This window comes from Purpureocillium lilacinum (genome assembly GCF_023168085.1).
Source record: "Purpureocillium lilacinum CBS 284.36 DNA, scaffold_6, whole genome shotgun sequence".
Taxonomy (NCBI): Eukaryota; Fungi; Ascomycota; class Sordariomycetes; order Hypocreales; family Ophiocordycipitaceae; genus Purpureocillium; species Purpureocillium lilacinum.
Window position 1 is genome coordinate 1,140,031 of NW_027072116.1, and position 14,313 is coordinate 1,154,343.

Genomic DNA, 14,313 nt, shown 5'->3' on the forward strand with positions numbered 1-14,313 from the left:
GCGGAGCCACGAATCATTGCGACACTCCCTCGTTGGGTCGTCTGGGGGCATTTCGATGCTTCACCAGTGCAAGGCCCGCCACGAGTAAACGTGTATACGATGCCGAGGACCATGACGCCCGCGAAGAGCACGACGAGGACGCCCATGAGGAGATAGCGCAGACGGTAGTCACAGCGGTGGGAGGACCTGCCCCAAGGCGTGCGCGTGTGAGACGGGCATTGCGACTTGTCGATCATGACAGGGTGCGGCGGTGATGACTTTGATGATGACGACTCTCGAGACTTGCGTGGGAGGACGAGGAGAACGACTAAGGGTCACAGCGTGTTTCCTGTTTAGGAGGCGTGTAGGGCGGTTGGATAGGTACTTGGGAATCTAGGATGATGATGCGGCGAGGGATACCATGAAGGTGCTGAAGTTTGGGATTGACCACGGGACTAAAGTGAGGGTATCTGGGAGTGTACACTGTACAGGACCTGCTGGCATGAAGGAGCTAGGGGCGATGCAACGGCGGTGCTTGCATTGACAGCATGCGCACCTGCCGCAACACTGGATGCAGGGGAATTGACTGGGTTAGTAGAATGTACTTGACCATCGACATACCTTACAGCCTGATTCACGCATAGGGATGGACTTTCTGCTGGCTCTTGCATTACCAGGGTTGCTCCTTTTTCTTGAGCAGAGGTTGCCGGACAAGAACTCACGACTCAAGTACCTCAAGTACAGCCAGCACACTTGCACCTACATCTGCCATCCCGTCGCAGGTTACAGATATACAGACTGAGACTTTCCGGATCCGGAGCGCCTGCCACAGAAACCACCAACCAGCATTCAGCACTTCCCTGCCTGGTGTTTCGTCCAATGCTGCAAGTCGACAACGCCACGCCCGCTGACTAAGGCATCGTCGCCCACCAAAGGATGGAAGCAGCCTTGGCAGCCCCCCCCCCCCCCCCCCCGGTCAGTCTGGCTGCAGTGCTTGCTGCGGAATGGGTGGAGCACCCACTCACTGGGTGGCTGTTCGTCGCCCAGCGAATGTCGCGACAGCGGTGGCAGAGGCAGGCAGAGTCTTTCGAGCCGACGCCGCCAGCTATCTATCTCGACGACAGTCGGCGCACCGCGATAAGCCGTCGATTCGCGGACCGTCAGCCAGCAGACGAGACACGCCGCAGACGAATCAACAACACTGCATCGCCAACGCCCGCCAGCGCGACCGTGCTTCTGATTTTGACCGGCGCCGCCAAATTATTTTCCGCGCCGGCAGCCGCTGTGAGGATTGTGTATCTCGGAGCGGCAGAATTTTGGGGCACGATATAAGGGCACCCGGATCGACTGACTCAGCAAATTTTCCTCCGACCGCCCGCCCGCCCGCTTGCGCGCCCGCCTGTTGCTGTTGCTGCGATTGCTCTGCTCGAGAGTCTTGGGTAGCAGAAACGCCTCCGCCCATCTCGACCGCCCGACAGACATCCATGCGCATGTCCCTCCCTAGGCGGTAACCGTGTCAATTGGCATCATGGCCGAGCCGGCGCAGACCTCCGCCGGCGCAGCCGCCGCCGCGCCAGGTACGTTTTGTCCTGTCCTCTTCACCCCCCGCCATGGCGCCATGGGTCTCTGTCCGTCCTTGCGACAGACGCTGCTCGGTGCGCGCGGCGTCGCTGACATGTCCGCTCGCGGATGCTGACCCTGGCGACTGTCTAGACATCAAGCAAGAGCATGAGCCGACTGGCCTGGAGGGCCTCGACTTCAACCTGTCGCCCGAGCTCGCGTCGAAGCGGCCGTTCGAGGACGTCGCAACCGGCGCCGTCGAGAGTTCAGAAGCAAAGCGCGCAAAGACGGAGGGCCAGGCAGAAGAGGACTCGCTAGAGGATGGCCTCGCCCTTCTCGTCCAGAATGCGCTCTCCAACGTAGGCGACCTGGTCGACCAGTTCAGCGCCGGGCCCGACCCTTTGCCCGCGCCCTCGACCGAGCCCATGGACGTGGACAGCGCGCCCACCCCGGAACCCAGAAAGGTCCCGGCCACGTTTGCGCTCGAGCCCCAGCGATACATTCGCGAGATGAACATGCATGCGCTTGGAAACCTGGTGCGTATACTGCTACTACTTGTTCAGAGAGGAAGCGCGGCCCGCTAACCAACACTGCATCGTTCCAGGCCATTTCTTTGCTTCTCATCGTGGCGCAGCCGCCGCTCGAAGATACCATCAAGCTTATAAGAAACGGCGATTCAGATCACGGGCGCTCCTACCGCCAGCTGAAACAGTCGTTAGAACAGATCCGATCGTTGTACACCTCGAAACACGTCCTGTCGGCGCACGAGCTGGAAATCCATGACGCCGATTCGCGAACCCTACTGGAGCTGGCGAACCTGGCGCAACTCGGCTCTTGGCTGATCGACGGCAGCCAGACCTCGCTCGACGAGGCCGACGAGTCGTTCCTGTCCATGTTTGACTGCCAGGTCTCCGATCTGCCCGCCGGCATGGAGGAACTCTATCTTGGCATCATGACGCAGAGAGCCGTCGAGTCGCTGGCGGTGAAGGAACCGGAAAAGCCCTCAGAGGAAGTGCTGGGCGAGATACTGATGTCGGGTCTCGAGGACCGGCTGCGCGGCCAGCACGGCGGCAACGAGCTGACGTCCGCGGACCAGCACTTTGTCTCGTCCGTTCAGTCCCGCAAAGAGACTTTACAGGGGGAGGCAAAGGAGCAGCCCGAACCAAGTTGGTTCCCCGACCTTGGCCACGCCTCGAGCCGTGAAGCTGACCGTTGTATAGCTGCCCTTAGGGAAAAGCACCCCCTCGAAGAGCTGCTGCGGCTGTACGTCAAGTACGTCAGAGAGCGGCTCGCGGCGGTATCGCATCTGGGATCCAAATTCGGCATCTCCACGGAAATACGCGACGCGTCCGTCACGGCAGATGTCATAAGCGACACCACCGTCGGCCACGCCAACACCAATACCTCCGCCAACCAAGCTGACGCCGAAGTCGACGTAGACCTGGATGACCTGTCGTCATTCTTCGAAAAGACAGCTTCCGGACTCGTACAGGACGCGCTGGCCGGCCTGACGGAAGAGACCAACGAGGAGTCGACAGCAGAAGGAGGCGAGCACGGTGCCCACACCAACGGCGAGGCCAAGGCCACAACGGGCCAGACAAATGGCAAGATCGATCTCGCGACAGACTACAAAGAGCTCGAGGCTCTTGTTGCTGAGAGCACCTCCAACTATGTCAGGACGACGCTGCACGGCCTCTCGCCTGTTCCGTACCAGCCAACCGTCCCCCAAAGTACTAGTGAGTTTGCAATGCGCACAGGCGTTTTGTCCTGGAGAATCGACACTGACAGAAAGCAGCGGAATCCATGGCCGCCCAGCTGCCTTATCTGCAGCAGCTCCAGCAACACCAAGCACAGCATCCTTATTACACCTCCTACTCACAACCTCCGCCCGAGCCGCAGGCCCCAGCCCCGGCCCCGGGCGAAAACCTACCGCCGAATCAGACGTGCTCAAGTGCAACGCTGTACGACAAAGCCCGGCAGGCCGCCTTGTCCAAGACGTCATCGCACACCAGGAGAGAGGGCTCCCACTCGACGAGGCGGCCGTGGAGCCAAGACGAGGAGAAGGCGCTCATGGCTGGGCTTGACATGGTTAAGGGGCCTCACTGGAGCCAGATCCTGTCGCTGTTCGGACACAGCGGCACCATCTCCGATATCCTGAAGGAGCGGACGCAAGTCCAGCTCAAGGACAAAGCGCGAAACCTCAAGCTGTTCTTCCTCAAGACCAACTCGGAGATGCCATACTACCTGCAGGCCGTCACTGGCGAACTCAAGACGAGGGCCCCTACGCAGGCTGCCAGGAAGGAGGCGGAGGAGCGGGCACGCATGAACTCGGAGGAGGATCAGGCCAAGCTGCAAGGCATCCTGACGCTGGCCGGCGGACTGCAGCACCCACCTCAAGGGCGAGCCACGGGAAGCCCTGCCACGGGCATAACTGGCAGCGTCGTGACACCAGCACAAGCCGCGGCGGCTGCTACCTCTGCGCAACAGCAGAACCAGCAGCAGCAAGCCAGTCAGTGGCACACATCCGCGCAAGCAGCCAGTCGTCTTCACGGGGCAGCCACCGCGTCGGCGTCGACGCCCGCGTCGGCACAGACGACGCAGGCAACTAAACCCGGTGTGCAGGCGACAACGCAGCAGGTGCTACAGTCGATGCCGCAGGCTCCTCCGCGACCGCAGGCCCAGATCCCTCCTCAGGCGCACAGGCCGCAGCCGTACGGCAACCAACCGCATCAGCTGCAGTACCAGCATCTGCAGCAAGCCCAGCAGCAGGCTCGGCCACAGGCACAACAGCAGGCTCAGGGCCAGCAGGGCCAGCAGGGCCAGCAGCAGCACCCTCAGCAAGCCCAGGGCCAGCAGAACACACAGGCGCAGCAGCAGCAGCAGCAGCAAAGCCCCGTTGTTCGGTCGCCGGCAACGCCCCAGCCTGGGATCCCTGGAGCACAACCGCAACGGCCGCTGTCTGCCCAGGGTCAGGCGGCTTCCCAGGGGCACACACCAGCCGCCGCCCAGCTTCAAGCACGGGCTCCGGCAGCAGCCCAGCAGTCGGCACAGGCACCACCCCAGGTTCAAGTCGGTGCACAACGCGCCCAGGGACAGGCCCAAACTCAAGGGCAGCCGCAAGCTCAGCATCCCCAGAGCCAGTTGCAACCTCAGGCAAGACCACAAGTGCAAGCAGCACAGGCTCAGGCTCAAGCCCAAGCCCGACCGGCGCCTGTTCCCGCGCAAGGCGTCCAGGGACACAACCAGCCTGTCCCGGCTCAAGCAATCCAGGGAAGACCAGCGCAACCACAGACCCCGAGCCAACCGGCGCAAGGTCAGCCGCCTCAAAGTCGACCGGCCCTCACGCTGCCAGCACAAGGCCAACAAGGCCAGCAGAGCCAGGCTCCTCTCCAGAACAACTTGCAACAACCCCAGCGTCCGCAGAGCCAGCCCCAGGCCTCACCGCTTGCTCTTCCTGTGGTGGCCCGTCCGCCCAGTGCTCCCGCCAACCCGCAGTCTCAGCCTCCTCCTGCAGCGGCGTCCGCGCCTCACGGACACCCGCCTCAGCAGCAAACGCAGCCGCAGCCGCAGCCGCAACCACAGGCGAACCACAGCTCGGGTGCCGCGTCGGCGCCTCCGTCACAGCAGGCGCCTCCTGCCCAGGCACCAGCTCCTCTCGTGCTGCCAACTCAGCCCATCGAGGCCGCACCGCACAAGTCTCAGGAAGAGACACAGGCCGACGACAACGCCGCCGAGGTGGCCCTGCTCGAGGGTCTGCAGGCCGTTGTGGCCCAGAGCCTGGCATCGTAAAACCCTTCCTCACCTCTTTTCCGTCGCCCACACGGGCTGCAAAAACGCCACCCTTTGCTGGACGAGGAAGAGTGCCTCATTGCCACGACACGAATTCTCTCTCACACGCCGTACGACTAATGACAGACACCGGCAGGTGGGCTCACGCACACAAGTTCGTATCTTTTTCTGGAACCGCTTCCATCGTTACATGCTTCCTTTTTACTTATGGCGCAAGAGGAAGAACGGGGGCCGACAGGGGGCGCTCGGCGGACAAGGCCAAACATACAACTTATATCGGGTGTGGTCAGCCAAACACGCTTCTAGCTTCTTTTTCTGCATGGGATATGATACCACGGAGTCTTGGGGGAAAAGAAATGGGGCGGGGGTTCGTCGGCATGTCTTTGGGATAAGGCGCGGCGACGAACGCGTTCATTTAGGGAATTAGTTAGAACTACAGCAACGAGGAAATACCCTTGGTGGTTCGGATGACTCGACTGTGCCACTCGCAATACCATTACAAATCATTCCACGGTCTGGTCTGTTTTAGCTTGGTGACATTGTGACCCGTCTCGTGAGGGTGTCGATGAGTGCCGCGCCTCCATCACCGATGAGCCGGACGGTCGGTAGTAAGCATGAACTAGTTGGCATTTTCGCTGCCCCCTTTTACTCACTACATGTTCTGTCGCGCTTCACAAGAACTTCGGAGGGGGAGTGTCGGTCATAGACAGGCCCCTCATCCAACGTCCAAGAGACAACGACAAAATACGTAGCCAGCGGGTTGTGTGGGCCTGCGGCATCTCGCACAAGCCTGCCGTATCTGCGCCCAAACGGCGTCGCGGGGGCACCCATGATGCGGGTAACCGCTGCATCATCCTCTGCACCTTCTTCGTGGAGAAAGGGGAGAGGTCCCTTTACGCTGGACTGACCCCGTGACGGGCAGATGGTGTAACGTCACGGTTCTGTGGGTATTACAGGCTGTGGCGATACTGTCACGTCTGCTCCGGTGCTCGGAGGAGAGTTGAGGCTCGGGCGAGGGATGAGAGACGAGAAACGAGGGAGGGGGGAGGAAAGAACGAAAGAAAGGGGATGACAGGGACGACGACTTGAATGTGTCGGTGTGGCGAGGAGTCATCCAGGGCAGGTCTATGCACATGGACTGTCGTACGTACATATGCCGTGTGCCGCTGACCTGTGGGGATGGTAGGCAGGGTGCAACGGGACAACATCGTAACGTCAGGCTGCTGCCTTGATGGAGTTGAGGGCACGGTCTGATCTGTGTCCGCCATCTATATATTCTCGTGGCTCCCTCCTCCCGGCAAATGATAGAGGAGGCGCGGCCTTCGGCGGCTCTGGTGTTCCGACTCTGGTATAAATACGGGGTGCCGCTCCTCGACTTCTCGAGTCCTGGGGAACCGCCTCTTACACCTCACTCCAACAATAACCCAACACTACAACGCAAGCTTCGACAACTCAGAACTTGACACAGAAGAGAGAAACTACACTTGACACGCAAGATTTGACTTGCCCCCCGGCCTCCCCTCCCCGTTCCGATTTGAACTTCAGCCCACCACCACCACCAAAGGCATACCGTTACCAGGCGCCATGTATCACCTGGAGGACCTCGCGAAGGAGCGCTGCAGCCACCCCAGCGGCCGGTGCCCACATAGCACCTGCGCGCTCCGCCCCCGCGGCTCGGGTAAGTACCAGTTGTCCCCGTACTGCGAGCCTCACTCGTGCCTCTTCTTTGACGAGCGGGGGAGGCTGTGTGACCGTCCGCGTGTCAACCATGTGAGCTATTGTGAAGAGCGTGAGTCGTTGCCCCCACCGCTGCGCGCCATGTCTCGTCCACTCCCATCCTGCCTGCCCTGCCTAAATGCTTGTACTGGCACGGGCATCATGGGCAGGCAGAGGGGGGTGGAGGAGGCGAGGGAGAAAGAGAAAAGAGGAAAGGAAAAAAGAAGGGCTGACGCTGAGGCGCGGGGCTGGGGAGCAACAGACATCAGGTGTAAGGGGTCGGCCGGAGGGGCCAAGTGCATGCAAGAAGTGAGGGAGGGCCAGCCCGGCGTGTATCGCTTCTGCTGGCAATACCGTCGGTGGTCTTCCTGCTCTGCCAGATTCTCCCTGAGGATACGTCTTCTGACCAAGCGCGGCACGCCACACAGACAACTGCGTCGAGGACGGATGCCACAACCAGCGGCGATGGTTCGGCGGCCGGGACATGCGGCGCTGCGACGAACACCGCTGCCACTTCCACGACTGCACCGAGCGGCGCGACCGGAGCGACTACTGCCCCGACCACAAGTGCCGATTCGACGGCTGCCGCGACGGCGTCACGAACGGGCTGGGCCACTACTGCGCGCGACACGAAATCTTCCGCGACGGCGGCGGCGTTGGCGTCCGGCCCAGCGCCGCCATCCCGCCGTGTCTCTTCGACGGGTGCGACTACCCCTCGCTGTCGGGGCGTCGGTACTGCCGCTTCCACGAGTGCGAGGTGCGCGAATGCACGCTGCCTCTGATGGCCGGCGTGTCCAACTTTTGCTTCGAGCACAAGTGCCGCGTCTGCTCGGGCAAGAAGCCCGCCGACGGGCGCTTCTGCAGCCAGCACAGGTGTGCGCAGCTCGACTGCGAGGATCGCGCTCTGAACGGTGGCTGGTGTGACACACACTGGACAAGGCGTCGCCGCCGCCGGCGGACGGGATCGCGGCCTCCCGGCGTGTGGTTCGAGGGCGCGGGTGACCACAATGGGGACGACCTCGATTACCTTGACTACGGTGACGATGACGACGACGACGATGGGTATGACGGCGAGCGGGCGCGGCGACGGTCCCGTGCAAGAGGTGAGTTGAAAAACGCCCCCATGCCGCGACAGCATGGCACCAGAGATGGGACATGACATGGCCTTGAAACCCGGGGCTGACCCGCCGGCGGTGCCCCACAGAAACCCCCGGGCGGGGCGGATCCCCGGCGCGGGTCTGTCTCTTCCGCACCGGCAGCGGGCCCGTGCCGGACCGCATCTGCAACCAGCGCGCCGAGCGCGGCCGCCAATACTGCACGCGCCACCTCTGCCGGGACTACCACTGCGACGCGCCCGCGCGCGGCGAGACGTCGTACTTCTGCCGCCACCACGAGTGCGAGCGCGACGGGTGCCGGCGCAAGGTGCACGGCTACGACGGGCCGGGCTTCACGATGCCGGGGCCCTCGTTCGTGTGCGCCCGGCACCGGCGCTGCGCCATTGAGGGCTGCGGCAGGGACGTCGACGGCTATGTGATTGATGCGCTGTGCTCGAGGCATAGGTATTTTGGTGGGCCCTTTCGTGGTTCTGAGGGGCTTTTGTAGGTGTTTACGGTGCGTTTCTCTTCTTTTCTTTGCTTCCCCCTCTGTTCTTTCCTTTCAGTTCCCTTTTCTCTCTGCGCTTGATGGGTCTGTCGTTGAAGGAGACTACGTGCTAACGTGCGGGGGTTTTGCAAAAGCTGGCTTGCAAGCGAGTGAGCGTTCGTTGTATCGCAAGTAATACAGGCCCCAGGAGCGGCTAGGCGGAGCGTGGTGTTTCTGATTGCGAGGGTATCTGATGGCATTGGTAAAAACATAACTTTTGAATTTGTGGCAATCGCCGGTCGGTAGACAGTCGGAGCATCTCTCTCTCAAAACTGGGTGGCATGGTTCACGCCCACGGAGCATACGTATACGGAGGAACAAACAGTCTGCCGGTGGGAGGGAATGGTGGAATCTACGACAAATTGATCTTGTGCTGCAGCGCTGAAGGGGCTCTATCTGCAGTGCTTTGACGCTTTGCTTCTTGGGTGCGTATGCCGGACACGAGTAGTATCGAAATTGGCGTCCGTGGTGGAAGCTGTGGTAGAGTTTCGGGGTGCAGAGAGATATGGTTCGGCTGCGTGTTTGGATTTAGGGCTGAGCGTAAAGTCCCAAGCGTCCAGTCTCACACGTGGTCCTAGCCGCCATTTACGTCTGGCCCAAGGTCTAGTCCATCTCGATGAAGGTCCCGTGCCCTATAAACTGCCGAGGGGCGAGGGGCCGCCTCGTTTGGGTTCATGAGCGTGCCGGTGCTAAACGAACTTGGTTCGGACGTGCATGGTCCAAACACGTCGATTTCCCCATGGATCCCAAACAATAGCTGCACTAGCAGCAACCAGGCATGTCGATGACACTGTCGCTTGGGCTCTCTGACCCCATTACTCCTCTTACACCTTGCGGTGCCGGGGTCGTTGAGTAGTAACCAGGAGGGTAAATAAGGGGCCGTGTCCCTCAGAGACCGAGTGCTTGGCCGCTTGAGCTTTGATCTTTGCGGTTGCTCCTTGTGTCGACTGAGTCCAAGCACAAACTGTTTGGTAGGCAGCGCAAATCACCACGTATTCCCGCCGCCTGCAACATGCGTTTGTGCGCTCTTCTCTCCGTGGCGCCTTTGGCGGCTGCGGCGATGGGTCCTCACCTTGCCCAGCGGGCGGAACCAGCCCCCCTCCTGATGCCGGGAGACACTTCCGCAATTACTGCCGGCAAGTACATCGTCAAGTTCCGAGACGACATTCCGGATGCACAATTCAAGAGCCTCATGGAAAGCGTCAAGGAAGAAGCGGACCAAGTTTACACAAACGTACTGTTCGGTTTCAGTGCGGCCCTGGACGCGGCAAGCCTGGAGCGCTGGCGAAATCATCCAGACGTAGGTTACCCCCATCCTCGGATACTGAGATGCAAGTCCATTGGTCCGTCTCCTGCTGACCGGGACGCAGGTTGACTACGTCGAGCCCGATTCCAAGATCACGGCAAGCGGCACCATCCGCCAAGACAACGCAACCTGGGGCCTGGGCCGCATCTCGGCCCGCGACAACGGAGAATCCGAGTACGTATTCGACGAGACCGCGGGCGAAGGCACTTGCACCTATGTTCTCGATAGCGGTATCGATGACACCCACCCCGTAAGTTCTTGGCATGATACCCTGGGGAGTTGTGCACTTGTTCGGCAAAACAGCTTACCTGCGGACAGGAATTCGAGGGCAGAGCCGAGCAGATATACTCCTTCATCACGGGCGAGCAGACGGACGGCTGGGGCCACGGCACTCTCGTAGCGGGCATCATCGGCAGCAAGACGTATGGCGTGGCCAAGAAGACGCGTCTGTACGGCATCAAGGTGATGGCGGACCGGGGCGGGACCGACGTGTCGATGCTCATCGCGGGCGCAGACCTGGTGCTCCGACACATGAGGACGCGGAGTTGCCCCAAGGGCGTCTTCGTCAACATCAGCATCAGCGGTGGCATGTCTCTGGCGACCAACCAAGCGGTCGAAAGGCTCGTCAAGAACGACGTCTTTGTCGGGGTAGCGGCCGGCAACGACGGCAAGGAGTTGGCGGATCGATCTCCGGCGACGGCGCGGTACGTCTGCGTCGTTGCGGGCACCAACAAAAACGATACTTGGTACAAGGCTTCCAACTATGGCCGCCGCGTCGATATTTTGGCTCCAGCAAGCGAGGTAGAGTCGACGACAATTAACGGCGAAACTGTAAGTTACTCCCTGCCTCTCTCTCTCTCTCTCTCTTTCTCTCGATGCGAGGAACGTCAAGAAGGGCGGGCTGCTGACCCGTCGGAATCAACGCAGGCTATTGTGAATGGCACGTCGGTGGCAGCGCCGCACGTTGTCGGTCTGGCGGCGTATGTGCGAGCGCTCAAGGACATTGGCGCCGCAAACCTCTGCGCTCATCTTCGCCTGACGGCGCACATTGGCAAGATCAAAGGCGTTCCTAACGGGACGAGCAATCACCTTGCGTTTAACCAGGTCCGCCGCGACGAGACTTGACGTCGTCGGGAGGGCCATGTTGGTGAACCTTTGTTGCTTGAGGGCTGTGTTGGCAATGGTTGGTGATTGCGCTACCGATTGGCTCGCCGTGTAAGTTGGTCTCCTTGGGGGGACAGTTGCGTTGCATGTGCGTGCCTCGTTGCTGTTGGTAACCTTTGCAAAGGTGGTTTGCGCTCAGCAGGGTGTGTCGGTGTTGCTATGTAAGGTGGAAAGATTGGGTATTGCTTGAATAGACAAATGAATGTAGCTGTCCCACTGCGCACACAACACATGATGATGCTCTCATCCAAGCACGGGGAACGCGCCGTTGGCCGTTGTTGTTTTTCCGCCCTTCACCAAAGCGACGACCATGGACAATTGGAATTCTACGGCGTCACTATCATCTGATCGCTCTCCCATGGTATCACATGATGTTGCCGCTTCCACGCAGACAAGAGTGCAGGTAAAGAGGCATCTGCGTCCATCAAATCTCATCCTTTGATGGCTGACATGCAGCCATGGATGCTACAGCTCCGACTCGGATATGTCACGATATCCGCCATCGGAAGCCCGAACGACAGCCATCACCCCAACGTTCTGCGGCTCTCCATCATCCGCAGCTCCCTCGGCAGCTTCGTATGTTCGATTCTGAGCTATCTTCCCCGATTTTTCACCACCTTTGCTCAATGCGTTGCCCCCAATTACTTCCTCTCATCCAGGATCATTGTCAAGAAGCTCAAGCCCGGCTGAGACAGCGACTTCGACAACGAAAAGCGCATGTACGAGAAGCTGCGGCCCTTGCAGGGGACGCTGATACCCCGGTGCCTTGGCGAGGGCACGTGCGAGGGCACCCGCGCCTTGGTCCTATCCGAAGTCGAAGGCGTGCAGGCGTGCAGGCAGAAGAAGCCCTGGCTAGAGCCCGCCGAGCTCCAGCGGCGACTCGAATCAGCCTTTAGGCAGCTGGAGGAGCTTGGGCTCGGGTACGGCGACCTGAAGCTGGACAACTTTCTCATTGCTGGCGACGGCATGGTCGTCGTGGACCTGGAGTCGGTGTACGAGGACACACCGGACGAGCTCGACTATGCCACGAGGACGCACATTGCGCACCTGAAGGGCCGCTATGAGAGGTATCTCGACGGCATGTGTGACGGATACTGATTAGAAGGATCGCCGCCCCGACGGCATCGAGATTCGAGATTCGATGATGGGAGGTCAGCCCACGTCGATAGCCGGCATGGCTAGATGGATGATAGAAACCCTTTCCGCCAGGAACCGAATAGCGATATACTGTTTTGTTTGTGGTTTCATTTGTGGATTAGCCAGACTCGGCACGGCTAGATGGAGGATGGACACCCCTTCTGTCAGTAAACCGACCAGCGCTACTATGTATTATGCTGTGTGTGATTGTTTGTAAAGTCGCCAGGGCACAGCCTCTCGGCCCAACATCCAATCTGCATCACCCCCGGAAGTCGTCGTTTTGTCGTCCACGCGCCACAGCCGCACGTCCCACGGACCTCCAGGAAAGCCAAATGCGCTCATTACCGGAGTAGGCACAGATATGACGTCGGGATGCGACGCGACAGGAGACACACACACATATCCACACACGTAACAGCTCACCGACACACACGCACATGCACTCACTCACTCACCCACCCCCCCTTCCGAGAAACAAGACGGACGGAACGCGGATGAGGCGCGCGCGCGGGGTTCGTCGAAACAAAAGTTGGTCACACGGTTGGCTCGGGGCCCGTCGTCACTGCTGCTGCGCATTTTTAATTATTTCCCTCCGCCCCCCCGCGGCCAGGCGGTCGCCCAATGGGCTGACCGCTGAGACACGCAGCTGCTCGAAGCTACAACACACCCGCGAAACTCTCTTTTTGGGGGCTGCTTGCTGCTGTGTCTCTCCCTCTCTCCTTCCGTTCCTTCCCCCCCTCTCTCCCGTTGCTGCCATCTTCCCTCTCTCTCTCTCCCCCTCTCGTCAATGTCGGGCAGACAGACCCCGACAGGCAATTGTTTGTTGCAGCTCGGGGTGCGGTATTGAAGAATCGTCGTCGGTCATCGGTGTCGACATTGCCCACCATGTTCAACCCGGGCGTCTTCTACATGCTTGTAAGTCAGCCGCGGAGCAGAGGCACACCGCAAACGCGCGTTGGGAAGCTCAGAACTGATGATGCGAACCGCGATAACATCTAGGCCAGCGTCGTGCTCTTTGCCGTCGCAGTGTACGTCGCTTCTCCTTCTTCTTCTTCTCCCAGGTTCTCATCGATCGATTGATCCGTCCACCCACCCATCCATCTATCCATCGCCACGCGAAGCCCAAAGCCATCATCGCTGACACGCAGGCGCTCAACGCCAACGCCAACAAACAGCGTCGTCCACTTCCACACGGCGCACCTCTCCCTCCCCCTCTCGCCCTTCATCACCGTCCTCGCCGTCGTCCTCCCCATCGCCGCCTTCATCAACGCCTACATCTACCCCAACCTGCTGCGCAACTCGCACGCCTGCGCCCTCGCGCCCCTCGACCACTCGGCCCTCGAGCGCCTCGCCCCCGTCCTCCTCCAGGGCCTCCAGGCCGTCGTCTCCAGCGTCCTCGCTACCCTGCTCTTCGAGGGCCTCGTCCCCTCCCCGGCCCTCGACTATCTCCTCGACTATGAGTGGGGCCGCCTCTACGACGCCCGCGACGGCGAGAGCATCCGCCTCGTGCAGGACACGTATCGCTGCTGCGGGCTCAGGGCCGTGGACGACCGCGCGTATCCCTTCGAGGGGGCGCAGACATGTGCCGAGATGTATGGACGGGCGACGTCGTGCGAGGTGCCGTGGAAGAGCGCCATGCAGGTTACTTCGGGCGTGGACTTTGGCGTCGTCGTCGTCGTTGGGCTGATGCAGGTTCGCATCCCCTCTACTGTACCAGGAACTGCTAGCTAGGCGTTGATACTGACTGGGGCACTCACAGATCATCGGCCTTCTCATGATGCGCGAGCGCACCAAGTGGTGGACGGCGCTGCGCACCCGAGACTGGAAGCAGCCGTACTGTGACGACACCGCCAGCCAGTCTCTGCTGAATCCGGACGAGGAGCAGGAGGCGAATGGCACTGTCGAGGCCCCGTCACAGGCACAGGGGTACGGCGCACTCCAGGAGAGACAGCCAACGCCCACGGGCAGACCCGTCGAGGAAGGAAACCCGCCTAGCAGTCGGTAGGCGGTGGCTGGATCAT

The 14,313-nt window shown here is 60.7% G+C and overlaps 5 protein-coding genes across 5 annotated transcripts; all 5 read left to right on the forward strand.

The window, feature by feature from the left end:
- Window positions 1–1,507: 1,507 nt before the first annotated feature.
- PLICBS_008257 (TTAGGG repeat binding factor) lies at window positions 1,508–5,328 on the forward strand (the record flags this gene model as incomplete). Its single annotated transcript, XM_018324242.2, has 5 exons — window positions 1,508–1,556; window positions 1,693–2,075; window positions 2,144–2,705; window positions 2,760–3,275; window positions 3,335–5,328. 5 exons carry the CDS (start codon window positions 1,508–1,510, stop codon window positions 5,326–5,328), a joined length of 3,504 nt encoding a protein of 1,167 aa, XP_018177421.2.
- Window positions 5,329–7,528: 2,200 nt separating this feature from the next.
- Window positions 7,529–8,646, forward strand: PLICBS_008258 (uncharacterized protein; the record flags this gene model as incomplete). Its single annotated transcript, XM_065601358.1, has 2 exons — window positions 7,529–8,147; window positions 8,249–8,646. The coding sequence occupies 2 exons, from the start codon at window positions 7,529–7,531 to the stop codon at window positions 8,644–8,646; spliced, it is 1,017 nt and encodes a 338-aa protein (XP_065457430.1).
- Window positions 8,647–9,790: 1,144 nt separating this feature from the next.
- Window positions 9,791–11,116, forward strand: PLICBS_008259 (subtilisin-like serine protease; the record flags this gene model as incomplete). Its single annotated transcript, XM_018324241.2, has 4 exons — window positions 9,791–9,985; window positions 10,056–10,241; window positions 10,310–10,822; window positions 10,919–11,116. The coding sequence occupies 4 exons, from the start codon at window positions 9,791–9,793 to the stop codon at window positions 11,114–11,116; spliced, it is 1,092 nt and encodes a 363-aa protein (XP_018177420.2).
- Window positions 11,117–11,465: 349 nt separating this feature from the next.
- On the forward strand, window positions 11,466–12,253 carry PLICBS_008260 (uncharacterized protein; the record flags this gene model as incomplete). Its single annotated transcript, XM_065601359.1, has 3 exons — window positions 11,466–11,558; window positions 11,627–11,735; window positions 11,847–12,253. The coding sequence occupies 3 exons, from the start codon at window positions 11,466–11,468 to the stop codon at window positions 12,251–12,253; spliced, it is 609 nt and encodes a 202-aa protein (XP_065457431.1).
- A 924-nt stretch (window positions 12,254–13,177) lies between these two features.
- Window positions 13,178–14,297, forward strand: PLICBS_008261 (uncharacterized protein; the record flags this gene model as incomplete). The annotated part of the gene is made up of 4 exons (XM_065601360.1): window positions 13,178–13,207; window positions 13,292–13,320; window positions 13,441–13,984; window positions 14,052–14,297. 4 exons carry the CDS (start codon window positions 13,178–13,180, stop codon window positions 14,295–14,297), a joined length of 849 nt encoding a protein of 282 aa, XP_065457432.1.
- Between the last annotated feature and the right edge of the window lie 16 nt (window positions 14,298–14,313).